Source organism: Citrus clementina, unplaced genomic scaffold (genome assembly GCF_000493195.1).
Source record: "Citrus clementina cultivar Clemenules unplaced genomic scaffold, Citrus_clementina_v1.0 scaffold_2, whole genome shotgun sequence".
NCBI classification, from domain to species: domain Eukaryota; kingdom Viridiplantae; phylum Streptophyta; class Magnoliopsida; order Sapindales; family Rutaceae; genus Citrus; species Citrus x clementina.
In genome coordinates this window covers 22,635,362-22,651,467 of record NW_006262688.1, presented here as the reverse complement: position 1 = coordinate 22,651,467, position 16,106 = coordinate 22,635,362, and the positions used below count along the sequence as shown (strand labels likewise).

Here is a 16,106-nt window from a genome sequence, read left to right as displayed (position 1 = left end):
TCTACTTCAAACTATAGTTCCCTAAAATCAAGAAGGACTTTTATTAGGACGAAACGTAGGCTAGGGACATGGCTAACAAAGAAGGAAAATAAGGAAAACAAAGTGTATGTTTGAGAAAAATGCAGAGAATTTTTTTTTTTTTTTTTTTTTTTTTGGAAGTTGCAAGGTGGATTTCACCTATTTTTATTCTTTTGAAACAACAACTTTTGTTTTTGTTTTTGTTTTTTTTTTTTGTTTTTTTTTTGCTTTTATTTGGCATAACTTCACTGAACAAAATAATTATTTACATTTTCTCAAACATACATAGGTGATGGAACTTATAAGATATCAGGTAATACTCCAAATCGGAGTGGGTCAAGATGATAAGTTGACAAAGAAAATGTTTTTTTTTTTTTAAAGGCTCAAAAGGGTTAACTATGGATATTAAATAAAAGGGATGGCTTGAAAGGCTCAAACGGATCAAAGATGGCCTCTCCATCGTCTTTTAGGGCTCTAAATAATTTTCAATATCTACTAGTTAGATGGGCCTCCAAATGTAGCAACACACTCTTTTTTTTTACCATTTTTTTTAAAGGGTTAACTCAAAAGAAATGTAGAGATCGTGTATAAAATAATAAACTGCTAAGCTGTATAGAGAATGGGCAAAAGGGTTACTCTCCAAGAAAATGATAGGCTCAACAACTCACTTGGCACTTATTTATGACATGTTCATTCCTTCAAGCAACTCATATTTGTCTCCGACATCAACATGTAAAGTAGCAAACATAGCGTAACATCACTTAAGACCAAAGATAATACAAATAATAAAATTTGAAATTAATCATGTCATCCAATGTTAAAACAAATAACACAATTTTTTTTTTTTTTAACAACATTCTACCCCCCAACCTATTCTAAACATGAAAGAAAAATATGCATGCAGGAATGTGAAAATGATGTAGAAAAATTTATTAGAAAAAAAAATTTTTTTTTTTTTTTTAACTAAGAAGATGCGTTTCTAGAGGCACTACACTCCATATTCAGCCATCTTTGATTCAAAAGTTGGAAAATGTATATTTATAGAGGAGAAATTAAAGAAGAAAAATAAACATAAACACATAATAAAGAAAAAGAAAATGTCTGAAATTAATTTTTTTTTTTTTTGAATTTTTTTTTTTTTGAATTTGTTTTTAAACAATGAAGATGCGTTTCTAGAGTAACTACACTCCATATTCAGCCATCTTCAACACAAAAAGTTAGCAACAGTTAGTTTCTACAACAAAAAATTAGTAAAAACTTAACCAAAATTCCACAATTGTCGACTATTCCCTCCCCCCAACCAGAACGAAACATTGTCCTCAATGTTTGAAATGAAAGAAGTAGAGTTTAGAAGACATCACCTGGGTGGTGCAACACAGAAGAAAATATTTACAGGCGGAGAGTTAAATCTAATTTGTACTTCTTACTGCGGCTACTGTTACCATCATTATTTGGACGCTCCAACACAAAGGTCCAGGGGTCTGGCTCCGGTCGATAAGCTTGTAACATATCAAGTAGCTCATTAGCAGTGTGAGCACAAATAAAGAGTTTTTTCGCATTAGAGGGAATGAAATAGTTTTTTATTGCATGGTTAAGAAATGCGATAAAGCCATCATAAAAGTTATTGACATTTAACAAACCGATGGGTTTCTGGTGAATGTGTAGATGGGCCCAAGATGCTAGTGTCATAAGTGCCTCTAGTGTTGCAAGATCTCCTGGAAGGAAAACAAAAGCATCAGCATGATTAAGCATTTCAGTTATTCTTTCTTGCATACCTGAGACGACTAACTCTTCTCCAGTTGATGAGTCAGACGAACTGCCCAATGGTTTTAGGACTCTTGGGATGATGCCTAACACTTGACTTCCTCTGATAAAAGCTGCTTCGGAGACCATTTTTGATAACCCTCGGTTACCTCCTCCATACACCAAATGTAAATTTCTCGCTGCTATGCTTCGACCAAGATCTATGGCTGCCTCAACGAACTCTTTATGTTTGCCATAGGTAAATCCAGAAAGCACACAAATGTTCTTGAATTGTCTATTGGGAGTAGCTGCCATTGGAATATTTCTCAAAAACAATTTGTGAGTGTTTGACAAAAGAAATCACATTTAAGAGTCTTGGTGATAGTGGGTCACAGCTGTGAATGAGGTAACATGTTAGTGTCAAATAACGCATGAAGCACATGGCTCGCGAGTCAAAAAGAAAACAGTAAAAAGGAAAAAGCAAACAGTAATAAAATTATTAAAGACAATAATGCAAACAATAAAACAACAGTGAAATGAAATAAAATAACAGTAAAGTAAAAGGATATTTACACGTAGTTGCGACTGTGGCTCACATCTTCCTCTGGTTTTACGTCCAGAAACGGCTTGAACGCCCTCTATGGGTCGAGGATAGGCTTCCCATCCAGTTTTCTTATAAACAGGCAAACAGGGTCGTTTATAGTCAGATTCCCGAGACTATATCGTGCATGCTCTTTCTGGAATAATGGCCATAACTGGAGAATCGCTCCTTGCACATATCCACTGGGATGCGTTTCAAGAGACAAAAGGATATCATCCAATGACTCCTTATTCAAGCCATCCCTAATGAATTGAATCTTATCTTCCCTGTTATCAGACATCATTCCTAAAGAACATGGGTTTTTATTGCAACTCATTCTGGCACACTTATGACAAGCAACAGAAATTCTTCGAGCTCGTCGTTTTCTTGCATAATTTCCTTTACCACAACCAGGCATGTATGCAATAAATTTTGGAGGTAACTCACCTGCCGATCGTACTTTAGCCTCGATTAACCAACGGATGTCAGCAGGTATGTTATTTCTCATGAGTAATCGCATGCGTTCGGACCGAGCTTTATAGATCGTAAGGAGGGCATTCTGAGGAAGTGAAGGGAATCGCTTGTGAAGCTTCGTTAGAATCTCGTTTCTGTCCATACCTTCGCCTCAGAATATCAGTTATTATGGGAAACTGAAGTAACCGACTTGATTGTCACGGAGTACCGTTATCCGCCACTTCACCGGGGTAACAAACTAAAGCACACAAATAGAAAAACAAATTAAAACACACAAAGAAAATTAAAATCGTCCTCTTATTGAATTTACCTCAAGCTCCAACTGGATGTCGTAAACACTTCTCTCAATGTCTCTGAGTTGGCTTTCTAAACCCTCAACATAGGCTACTAACTCTGGTGGTTGTAGAGCCCAAATGCGTTGTGTTTTACAAAATTGAATCTGCCTTTTGAGATGAGTTTTGACACGTTGAAGTGGTTTAAGAATGTTCAGGAGGAATGGCCTAAGTATGAGACTCATGATTAACAATGATAAGAGAAAACTTAATGGTAAAATAAACACACTTATGCAAAAACAATTTCAATTAGCAAAAGAATAATATAAAGAAAGAAAACAAAATCAAATCAACGAAAAGAAAGAAAAAAAATCAATTCAAATCTGGTGGGTCACTCAAATTTATTTCGGTGTCTTCTCCACGTGGTTGGTATTCTAGATATGGCTTTAATCTTTGACCATTAACTTTAAACGTGACACCGTTCTTTGGGTCCTTAATTTCAATTGCCCCATGTGGAAAAACAGTATGAACAATAAAGGGACCAGACCAACGAGAGCGTAACTTACCTGGGAATAGGTGCAAGCGAGAATTGAATAAAAGCACTTTCTGACCTGGAGTGAACGATTTTCTCATAATGTGCTTGTCATGGAAGACTTTCATTCGTTGCTTGTAAATCTTGGCATTTTCGTATGCATCATTGCGAATTTCTTCAAGTTCTGCCAGTTGTAATCTTCTTTCTGAGTTGGCTTGCTGCATGTCAAAATTGAATTTCTTGATGGCCCAATACGCACGATGCTCGAGTTCCACAGGTAGGTGGCAAGCTTTTCCATACACTAGCCTGTAGGGTGACATCCCAATCGGGGTCTTGAAAGCCGTTCTATATGCCCATAATGCATCATCAAGTCTTAATGACCAATCTTTCCTGTCTGGCCTCACCGTCTTTTCTAATATGTGCTTTATTTCTCGATTGGAGATCTCAACTTGGCCACTGGTTTGCGGATGATACGGGGTCGCCACTTTGTGTGTGATTGAATACTTTGTCAAAAGTGCTTTGAATGCTTTGTTACAAAAGTGGGCACCACCATCACTGATTATTGCTCGAGGGAATCCAAAGCGTGAAACAATGTTGCTTTTCAAAAATGCTATCACCACCTTGTGATCATTGGTCCTACATGGAATTGCTTCTACCCATTTTGAGACGTAGTCAACACCAACCAATATGTATTGATGGCCAAAAGAAGGGGGAAAGGGTCCCATGAAGTCGATACCCCATACATCAAAAATCTCAACCACTAAAATTGGATTTAGTGGCATCATGTTCCTTCGTGTAATGCTCCCCATTCGTTGACACCTAGTACATGAAGAACAAAAAGTGTAAGCGTCTCGAAATAGTGTTGGCCAATAGAAACCACATTGTAAAACTTTAGTCGCTGTTTTCTTAGCACTGAAATGGCCTCCACAAGCTTGTTCATGGCAGAATGAAAGGATATTCTGAATTTCACTTTCTGGGACACATCGTCTAACAATTTGATCCGCACAATACTTGAACAAATACGGGTCATCCCAAAAGAAATTCTTTATCTCTACAAAGAATTTAGCCTTGTCTTGCTTGGTCCAATGCTCTGGAAGTTTACCTGTAACAAGATAATTAACTATATCAGCATACCAAGGTAATACTTCCACACTCATTAATTGTTCATCTGGAAATGACTCATTTAATGGTAATTGTTCTATAATTGTGTCAAAATGGAGACGAGAGAGGTGGTCCGCCACAACATTTTCTGTCCCTTTTTTATCTTTGAATTCCAAGTCAAATTCCTGCAAAAGTAACACCCAACGAATTAGTCTAGCTTTTGCATCTTTCTTTGTGAGAAGATATTTAAGAGCAGCATGATCTGTGAACACAATTATTTTACAACCAATGAGATAAGATCGAAATTTTTCCAATGCAAACACTACTGCTAGCATTTCTTTTTCAGTAGTTGAATAGTTCAACTGTGCATCATTCAATGTCATACTAGCATAGTAAATAACATGGGAAATTCGATCAACTCTTTGTCCTAATACTGCTCCTACTGCATAATCAGATGCATCACACATGAGCTCAAATGGTAAGCTCCAGTTTGGGGCCTGAATGATGGGTGATGATGTCAACAACCGTTTTAATTTTTCAAACGCCATAAGACATGAATCATTAAAGATAAAAGGTACATCCTTAGCAAGTAAATTGCATAAGGGTCTAGAAACTTTGCTAAAATCTTTAATGAAACGTCTATAGAAACCAGCATGCCCAAGGAAAGATCTTACTTCTCTGACTGTTCTGGGTGGAGGAAGATTAGAAATGAGATCCACCTTGGCTTTGTCAACCTCAATACCTTTGCTCGAAATGATGTGACCGAGAACAATACCTTGTTTTACCATAAAATGGCATTTCTCCCAATTTAATACCAAGTTCTTCTCGACACATCTCTGCAAAACTAGTGTTAGATGATGTAAACATTGATCAAACGAGTCACCAAAGACAGAAAAATCATCCATAAAGACTTCAAGAAATCGTTCAACCATATCAGAAAAAATGCTTAGCATGCATCGTTGAAATGTAGCAGGTGCATTACATAATCCAAATGGCATTCTTCTATATGCAAATGTGCCAAAAGGGCAAGTGAAAGTAGTTTTCTCTTGATCTTTTGGTGCTATGGGAATCTGATTATATCCTGAGTAGCCATCTAGAAAGCAATAAAATTCATGTCCTGCTAATCTATCAAGCATTTGATCAATAAATGGTAAAGGAAAATGGTCTTTACGTGTGACAGAATTCAACTTTCTATAATCAATGCATACACGCCATCCTGTAGTCACTCTAGTGGGTATCAATTCATTATCAGCATTGGTAACTACTGTGACTCCTGACTTTTTAGGGACAACTTGTACAGGACTGACCCATGAACTATCAGAAATTGGGTAAATGATACCTGCATCTAATAGCTTAAGAACCTCAGTTCTAACAACTTCTTTCATGTTAGGATTTAACCGACGTTGCATCTCCCTAGTAGTTTTAGCATTTTCATCAAGGTGAATGTAATGCATGCAATCTACTGGGTTTATACCTTTAATATCTGTTATGGTCCATCCTAATGCTTCTTTGTGCTCTTTTAAAACATCCAACAACTTACCTTTTTGTTCGTCATTTAGGGATGATGAGATGATTACCGGCAGAGTACTTTCTTCTCCCAAAAACGCATATTCCAAAGTGTTGGGCAATGGTTTGAGCTCGAGTTTCGGTGGTGATTCTGATGATGGAATGAGTTGCTTCTCTGATGGTGCTAGTTGCTCAACTCTTGATTTCCATTTATTAGTGTCCATGGATGGTGTTGAGTCAAGTAGGGCGTTGACCTCATCGACTGATCTGTCAATATCAAAATCAAAACCAAAGTGAGTTAAACATGTTTGTAAAGGATCATCACTAAGGTTTGAAAGAAAAGTGTCATCAACTAATGCTTCAATTAAATCCACATCAACAATTCCATCATCTGCACTGTGAGGTTGTTTGGCAATGTTGAAGATGTTCAGCTCCATAGTCATGTTGCCGAAGGACAATTGCATATTTCCGGTCCTACATTGAATGTGAGCATCCGCAGTTGCCAAGAAAGGTCGGCCTAGAATAATGGGGATGTGCTTCCTTGAATCCTGTATTGGTTGAGTGTCAATTACAATGAAATCAACAGGAAAATAAAACTTGTCTACCTGGATAAGCACGTCCTCCACAATACCACGAGGTATTTTCGTGGACCGATCTGCAAGTTGTAACACCACTGGAGTTGGGTGTAATTCTCCCAGTCCAAGTTTCACAAACACAGAGTAAGGCAATAAATTTACACTAGCTCCTAAATCCAACAAAGCATTCTCAATTGTGTGGTTCCCTATACTACATGAGATAGTGGGGGAGCCTGGGTCTTTGCATTTTAAAGGAATTTTATGTTGGAGTATAGAACTAACGTTTTCTGTTAAAAATGCCTTCTTTTGGACATGCATATTTCTCTTTTTAGTACAAAGATCTTTAAGAAACTTGGCATAAGATGGAACTTGCTTTATAGCATCAAGTAAAGGAATGTTAACACTTACCTGTTTGAAGATTTCGAGAATCTCACCTGTAGATTTTCCCTTTTTTCCTTTCGCTAACCTCTGAGGAAATGGAGCTTTCGGAACGTATTCTCGTGGGTTGGTTTCTTCTTTCTCCTCCGGTGATGATTCCTCAACATTCACAGGTACAATTTGATTTTCTTTTGTCACTGGCATCTCCACTTTGTTGTCGATTTCTTTTCCTTTTCGCAAGGTCATTATTGCTTTGACCTCTCCATGCTGCTGTGGTGAACTGGTACTCGCTTCATGCACTCCTTTAGGATTAGGCACTGGTTGACTTGGAAATTTTCCTTTCTCAACAGTCATTGCCAAGGTCTGAACTGAAGAAGCGAGTTGTCCCACCATCTTCTCGAGGCTTGAAACTGATTGAGCTTGTGAGTTGAAGCCCGCTCTCAATTCATTTCGTAGTCCATCAATGGTGCGGTTCTGTTGCTCAATCGTGGAGTGAGTAACATTCTTGAAATTTTGGAATGCATCCTCCCATGGTCTGGGTTGAGAGTAGTTCTGATTCTGATTGAATGGTCTAAATGGGGGCTGAGAGGCTTGAGGATTTTGTGGAATTGGTGGAGCTGGAGCTGTTGGTCCATTCTGTTGGAATCCTTGAGACCATGAAAAATTGGGGTGGTCTCTCCATCCAGGGTTATATGTGTTGGAGTATGGGTTGTAATTTGATGGCTTTCTCATTACACCTATGGCATTGGCTTGATCTGAGTATGAGTCCTGGTCATGTGGTTCTGTTGATTTAGCAGTCGATAACGATGCTATTTGTCGAGCAAGACCTTCAACCATCTCCTTAACTTCTTTGATTCCCGAAGTTGACTCGCCAATGTGAACCTCATTTACTCCCTTAATTCGTCTAGTATTCCTGAGTGATCGACTCCGTTGTTGGGAATTATCCGCTTGTCGCTGGAAGAATTCCCAAATTTCTGATGCACTTTTTGACATTAGCTCTCCTCCACTTGTTGCCATTAGCCATTCTTGCACATTCGGCAGTAATCCCTCCAAAAAGTATTGGCATTGGTGCCATTTCTCGTACCCATGATGTGGACACTTCAAGAGTAGCCCATTGAATCGCTCCCATGTTTCGAAAAACTGCTCGTCCTCTCTTTGTGTGAACTCTGAAATTTCCCTGCGAATAGCATTGGTTTTATGCACTGGGAAATATTTATTCAAAAATTTAGTTACCATTTGTTCCCATGATGAAATGCTATTAGCAGGTAAAGTATTTAACCATGAACGAGCTCTATCTTTTAAAGAAAATGGGAATAGTCTAAGTTTAACATCATCATCTGAAAAATTCTCATATTTGAATGTTTGACAAATGGCATGAAAATCATTCAAATGATTATATGGATCCTCATTTTCTAGGCCATAAAATGTAGGGAGACAATTTAACACACTAGGTTTTAATTCAAAACTCCTAGCAGCTACATTTGGGTATCTTATGCATGACGTGCTCAAATTAGCTAAGGGACTAAAATAGTCCTTAAATGGCCTCTCCTGTGGTGCTTGTAAATCCATTTTATTTTTAACGTGTTTGTGTGTGCGAAGTGTTTTTTCTAATTCAAGGTCTATAGGTTCAAGATTAGGTAATAATGACCTACGACCATGCATGCAAAATAAATAAAATAAAAATAAAGATGCAAACAAAACAAAAAACAAAGATGGGAACAAAACAAATAAAAATAAAGAAGAGTGAGAAATTACGATACTAACCTTATTGCGCTATTACCACCTTTCTATAAAAATACACAAAAATAAATACGTGAAAGAAATTAACTAAAAATTAAATTAATAAGATAAACAAAAAAAATTACAAAGAAAAATAAATGGAAAATTAAATTACAGAATTTTAAAGAAGAGAAAAAGAAAAGAAATACTAACCTTTAAATGTAGATTCACTTTTTTTTTTCTTTTTTTTTTAATAATAAAAAAATACAAGAAAACAAATAAAAGAAATTATTCACAAAAATTAATTCTATGAATTAAAATTACTTACCTCCCCGGCAACGGCGCCAAAAACTTGTTGTGCAAATTTTAATGTACTCGCAAGCGCACGAATCTATTGTAGTATAGATCTATGGTGACGAGTGTCGATCCCACGAGGAGGCGGATTTTAATTGTGTAGAATTAATTTTGTAAATGGGTGATTGGATTTATGGTGGAAATGATTTGGAATATGCTAAAACTTAAATTAAAATGGCGAGGATAAATTCTAAAATTGGTATTGAAATGGCGAGAATAAATTGACGAGAATTATATTGAAATGACGTACTTGGGTATCTGGATCCGTATCAACATGCATCATGGGCTAAATAATCCGTATTAATGCTAATTAAATCATGAGGGGGGAATCCACACCTCATGAACCACGCTCTAATCAATATGGTGCTAAGGGCTTATCGTGCCAAATAATAATAACCTTATACTAGAGAGCCGGTGTAACCAAGGCGGTATCTAGACAAGACTATTATTATTTGTCGACGAGAAGTCAAAACATCCACAAAAATTAGAGGGGAAGAGAAAATAAATTTACCAAATTAAGCCCATGACACATGTTGAGACTTCACCTTCAACCCAAGCTTGAAAGAAAATTAGCCACTCATAGTTGAACTAGGGGCAAAATGGGAATTTATTAAAATACGAAGAAAATACAAGATGGAGAGGGAATTACAGAAAATGGATCCCAAAAATGGATTCAGAGATATCAGATTAGGGGGGGGAGGCCCCCTTTTTATAGATACATGGAGTAAATCATGGCCATCGGATTAAAAACAGTTTGGACGCTCAGGATTGCGCCACGTCATCAGTCAACAGTCCACGGTTTGACCACGCGGATGAATAGTAACACGGTTTGACCCGACTTTGAACAGTAACGCGGTTTGACCCGGATGAACAGTAACGCGGTTTGGTTGAAAATAATCCTGTGTGATGCATGCACCGTACGCGAGATTTTTCGTCCACTGATATGCTGCCACGTCACCATCAACAGTACATAAGAATTTTAGTCCAACAGGATCGTGACACCTCATCAGTCAATGCCACATCATCGGTCAATGCCACGTCATCATCCGTCTATGTGAACAGTGTCGTGAACAGTAACGTATACAGTATCGTACACGTGAATAGTACCGTACATGTGAATAGTGCCATTTTTCCTTTTATGCTCCTCCTAAGGTTTTCGACCGTCCTGAGTTCAAAAGTGATGTCCGTTTTGCCGTCTGATCTCTCCTTTATTGTGAAATGACTATAATGCCCCTAAAATACATAAATTACTTAATTAAAATAAAACACACGTAATTAAATCATAAGAATGTTAAATACATAAAAGTAAGGGTTGTTAGTAAGACTTGAAATGTAAAATGACGGTTTTCTCCTTTATAAATATGCATTTTCTAACACTCAACAATAGGCTTGTGTATTTTATATTTAAACTTGAAAATTGTTTTTGGACTTGTTTTTTTGGATTGATATTGAAATTTTAAGTTTTCATTTTTATTGAATAAATTTAGAATTAATTATTTTATATGACATTTTATGTATTGTTACAAATTTACATAGAGTTATATAATTTAAATTTTTTTAGTTTTATTAAAATATTTTTTAATATTTGTGATTTTAAATATGAAATATATAAAAAAATTTATTGGATATTATTATAGATTTGATAATTATTAAAATCCGAATAATTTTTTTTAAAAAAATTAAAACTCACTATTTAATAATTAATTTTTTTTATAAATATAAATTTAATAATGACAAACTTGCGACAGCTGGTGCCCATTGCCCATCCCTAGATTTGCTCAACTATTGATGGCTCTTTAAAATGTCTCGTGGTCATTAATAGCCGGTGGCAAATTAAATGTCTTTTAAGTTTTTAACTAAGCATCTACAAAGCCCTCTGGCCCGTAGCCAGTTGCCTGTCACTTTTCGTCCATGGATTCCATATGCGCAATCTAATCAAAAGATGAGTACAAAAACTGTGTTACGTCAAAAGTCTTGCCTCCAATATAATATAAATATGAAGTTATTAACTCCACTGATTGATAATAGTATCGTCACAAATATCAGAAGATAACACACCAATCCAAGCTCAATATGAATGCCTCCATGATGATGATAAACTCAATGAGCGTATCACCAGACATGCCCTCATCATCGCCCTTCCAGTCACAGTCGCTCTCCACACCCACTTCATCACCACCGTCCACGTCGCTCCCGCTCCGAACAATCCCCGGATCCTACGGCTGGCCCCTTCTGGGCCCCATCTCCGACCGCCTCGACTATTTCTGGTTCCAGGGTCCTGAAACTTTCTTCAGAAAACGCATTGAAAAGCACAAGAGCACGGTGTTCCGTACAAACATACCACCCACGTGGCCTTTGTTTCTCAACGTAAACCCCAATGTCATTGCTGTTCTTGACTGCAAATCTTTTGCTCATCTCTTTGATATGGAGATTGTGGAGAAGAAAAATATTCTTGTTGGTGATTTCATGCCCAGTGTTAAGTTTACAGGAGGCTTGAGGGTTAGTGCTTATCTTGATACTTCTGAGCCTAAACATGCCCAGGTATGAATCTTTAATTCATCATCAACTAGTTTCATTTCGTTAGTTCTAATTTTTTTTTTTAACCTTTTTCTTTAATTATTTTTTGGTGTTGTGTTACTGCTTGTTGCTGCTAGCTGTTTATTGAGTAGTGAGGCTCTATATTTCACTCTTCATCATGAATGATAAAATGATGTTTGGTTTGAAAGTTTGTAATTTGTTTTTTAAAAAATGTGTTACTTTTCAAAAACATCAAACATTTTTTATAATATATTTTTCGTTCTTTACAATAAATCTGATCTATTTCGACAATCTTTGCCTGTACGGAATATATTATCGATGACCATTGGTTTTGGCGCGTACGAATATCAATTGGTATCTATTTGTGACAATGACAAAATTATTATTAATATTATTTTTTTATTCTCTACGATTGATCCAATCTCTAATAGAGTGGTAAAAATACCCGTTCGGTCCGGATCCGGACCGTACCCGGGCATTGCGGGCCGGGTATTATCTGGCCTGGGTATGAAGCCGGGTCGGTCTTGGACATCACTTGATAAACCCGGAATCCGGATTTTATTAAAAAAAATTATAAAATATATATTATTTTAAATATTTTATATTTATTTGACTTATTTATTATACATATATAAAGTTTTAAACACTTAAAATTTATATTTTCATGTCAAATTTTATTGAAATAAATTTAAAACTTATAAAATTACCAAAAAATAAAAAATATATACACATAAATATTAAAAAATATAAAATCCGGGTACCCGGATTAAAACCCGGCCCGGACCCAGACCCGGACCGGTTGCATCCGGGCAGGGTCCGGTCATGGCAATACCCGGACCCGGCCCGGGGTTTTGCCATCTCTAATCTCTAATGTTGACAATCATTATGTTTATGTAATTATATCATGGACGGCCATTTGTTTTGGTGTTTAAGAATATCAATTGTTATTTATTTATTTATTTTGGGGATAACGCATGACACTAGTAATTGTTTGCTTGAGTTATTGTTTTAAATTGATATAATAAATATCGTCAATTATTGACCTTCATTAGCAACTCAACTATATATATATTTTTGGGTATATATAGATAGAGAGGCAGATAGGCATCTTTTTGGAATTTTCTATCATGTGATACACACAAATACAAGATCAAGTTATCAACTATTGATTTTTTTTTCCCCTCTCTTTCGGAATTGAATCCAATTAAATGAATTAATAGTGATAAATGCTGAACTTTCTTTGTATGAACAAACATTTAGGCCATTTCGTGAGTGAAACACTTGACAGGTAGGATAAGATGTGGATGGCTGAATTACTCCGGCCATTTACTGATTTACTGTGATTGTTCAAGCTGCTTACGGTTTAGAAACCGATATATCTTTACAAACTCTATACGGAGCGTAAAATATGGATCAAATTTAAGGCTAATTAGGCCTGAGCGAGTAAGTAGCTCTTAAGAGATAAAAAGAGGACACATTGGAGTATTAAATAATAGTCTTTTTTCACTATCTAATACTAGACTTAATCTTTGTCCAAAAGCATCAGAAAAACCATTTATTTCTGAGAAAATTTTGTAGAGAAGATAAGGTTCATGAGACGATATTTGCAGACCCAATAACTTTCGGGCACATAGCCTGTAGTCTCGTACATATTTGCACTCTCTTTGGCGTGCCCACGTGCTGTCACCTCCTATTAATTTGTCTCGTGTAGGAAAACATTTCAAGTTTTCCGCTACCAGTTAAGAGTGCATTTTTGGAAACTAGCTAGCTTGGTGGTCCGTTTAAGCTTTCTCACGCCACTCGTCGTCAAATCTTATTTAGTAGCACAAGCGATGGGAGGTTCCTTTCGCCCTTCGGGTTAAAATCTTGGATGCTTCCTTGATCGTGAGTCAGATTAGTATGGCGAGATATTTATGACAAAAATTTAATAGAAAAGAAGTATGGTGCTGAAATTTTTCCTCTGATTCTTCATCTTAGTAGTACTACACATAATAAAATTTTATCTTAAAATTTTATTTTAAATAATTTATCATTCATTTATTTCATTGATTATGAAAGTAGTGAAATTACTTTACATAAAATTTATAGGAAAAGAAATCAACTACTTACAGAATGGCACATTACTTAAAATATAAATTTGAAATAAAATTTTCAGGTATCTATTATTAATCTTTTTGTTTTCCATTGAAAATTAAATTTTAATTTGTCATGTTTGTATTTCTAAAATATCTAGATTTTATGGTGAGGAAAAGTCTCCTAGATGGTAACACACGTGCACGTTTTCTGTGTTGAACCCTTAAGTAATTTCATGATTTTGATAGCATTACCATAATTATTTGGAAAAATAAAAAAATAAAAAAAACAGTTTTCCCGCCAAAATATATTTAAATGTTTAATTAACTACCGTCCTTGTTATTGATCAGCTCAAAGGCTTCGCCATGGACACTCTGAAAAGAAGCTCAAAATTATGGGTATCAGAAGTGGTATCAAGTCTGGACACACTGTTCGACACCGTCGAGAAAGAGCTCTCCGAAAAGAACAGCATAAGCTACATGGTCCCTTTACAAAAATGCGTCTTTAACTTCCTCTCAAAATCGATCGTGGGAGCCGACCCAAAAGCCGACGCCGAAATCGCCGAGAACGGCTTCTCCATGCTCGACAAGTGGCTGGCCTTGCAGATCCTGCCCACAGTCAGCATAAACATCTTGCAGCCCCTTGAAGAGATCTTTCTTCACTCTTTTGCTTACCCTTTTGCCCTTGTCAGTGGAGACTACAACAAGCTCCACAACTTCGTTGAAAAGGAAGGCAAAGAAGTTGTGCAGCGGGGGCAGGACGAGTTTGGGCTAACAAAAGAAGAGGCCATTCACAACTTGCTGTTCATTCTAGGGTTTAATGCTTTCGGTGGGTTCTCTATTTTTGTGCCAAAGCTGATTAATGCAATTGCTAGTGACACAACTGGGTTGCAGGCAAAGTTAAGAAGTGAAGTGAAAGAGAAATGTGGGACATCCGCCTTGACTTTTGAGTCAGTCAAGAGTCTAGAGTTGGTTCAGTCTGTGGTTTACGAAACTCTGAGACTTAACCCACCGGTTCCTCTCCAGTTTGCAAGGGCAAGGAAGGACTTCCAACTGAGCTCGTACGACTCGGTGTACGATATCAAGAAAGGTGAGTTGCTTTGCGGGTATCAGCCTTTGGTCATGAGGGATTCGAAGGTGTTTGACGATGCTGAGAGTTTTAAGGCTGAGAGGTTTATGGGCGAAAAGGGGAGCGAGTTGTTGAGTTACTTGTATTGGTCAAATGGGCCACAGACGGGGACTCCCAATGACATGAACAAGCAGTGTGCCGGAAAGGATTACGTGACTCTCGTTGCTTGTTTGATCGTGGCTTATGTGTTCCAAAGGTACGAGTCTATTACTGGGAACTCATCTTCGATCACGGCCGTTGAAAAGGCCAAGTGATGGTGATTTTGAACGTGAGCATCATCACGTGAATGGGGTCGTATGACGGTGATGGATCGTGAACGTAACGTCGAGTTGTAACGTTTGTCTGGTTTGGTTGTTAATAGAGAAAGTTATGTAGAGATGGGTCCCACCGGTTCCCTTGGATGTAGTAGTAGCGAACCGGTGAATGAATAAAAAAGTCTCGTGGATGATATTTATGGTGCGACGCGGCTCTCTCCATCTTTCCCATTACTTTTTTTTATGAATGCCTTGAGTTTATTTATGGTCACGTGAATGGGGTCGTCATAAATGGGTGGCTTGCAAAGCTACCGCTGGTCGCAATTGATTGACGTGCCACCCAACTTGTTAATTAAAATAAGGAAACGACAGAGATGAAGATATAAATTCGACCAGTCATTTATGAGGCGCTAAATTGCTGACCAATTGAATGACACTGAATCCAAAATGGCATGGCAGTAATAATAAATAAGGCAAATGACCTTCACATCACGTTAAACCCCACAGGTATGGCCAACGGGCCTGGGCCGGCAAAGGATGCCTACGCGTGTTCGTGCTCGTGCCGTGCCGTGTTCATTATTTATTTTGTCATGCCGTACTGTGCCAACCCGGCACACGTGTCGTGCCATGAGCTGTGCCGTGCTGTGCCTAAGAAAAATAATCTACTAAGTGTTTTTATTTTTTTTATTTTTTTAAGAGCGTATGCTAAATTGTTGTCTTATTTTTTTTAAGTTTATGTATTTTTTTTTATCCATATGCCTTTATTTTAATTTAATAAAATACAAATTTAAAACTCAAGTTCATATTCAATAATAATAATAATAAGAGAATGTAATATTAGTTACTGAGTTTGACTCTATG

The 16,106-nt window shown here is 37.0% G+C and overlaps 1 protein-coding gene and 1 non-coding gene across 2 annotated transcripts; both read left to right on the top strand.

Moving 5' to 3' along the window:
- Nucleotides 1-8,260: 8,260 nt before the first annotated feature.
- Nucleotides 8,261-8,364, top strand: LOC112101293. Its single transcript, XR_002907420.1, has one exon. It is a non-coding gene; the product is annotated as a small nucleolar RNA R71 (small nucleolar RNA).
- Nucleotides 8,365-11,148: 2,784 nt separating this feature from the next.
- LOC18051020 (fatty acid hydroperoxide lyase, chloroplastic) lies at nucleotides 11,149-15,453 on the top strand. Its single transcript, XM_006447537.2, has 2 exons — nucleotides 11,149-11,793; nucleotides 14,214-15,453. Exons 1-2 carry the CDS (start codon nucleotides 11,326-11,328, stop codon nucleotides 15,243-15,245), a joined length of 1,500 nt encoding a protein of 499 aa, XP_006447600.1. The 5' UTR covers nucleotides 11,149-11,325; the 3' UTR covers nucleotides 15,246-15,453.
- The last annotated feature ends 653 nt before the right edge of the window (nucleotides 15,454-16,106 follow it).

What these genes read in the sequence shown, in the direction of transcription:
- LOC18051020 (XM_006447537.2), top strand. Translation starts at nt 11,326, where the DNA reads ATGAATGCCTCCATGATGATGATAAACTCAATGAGCGTATCACCAGAC. An exon ending in CTGAGCCTAAACATGCCCAG is followed by an intron (nt 11,794 to 14,213) that starts GTATGAATCTTT and finishes GTTATTGATCAG; the next exon opens with CTCAAAGGCTTCGCCATGGA.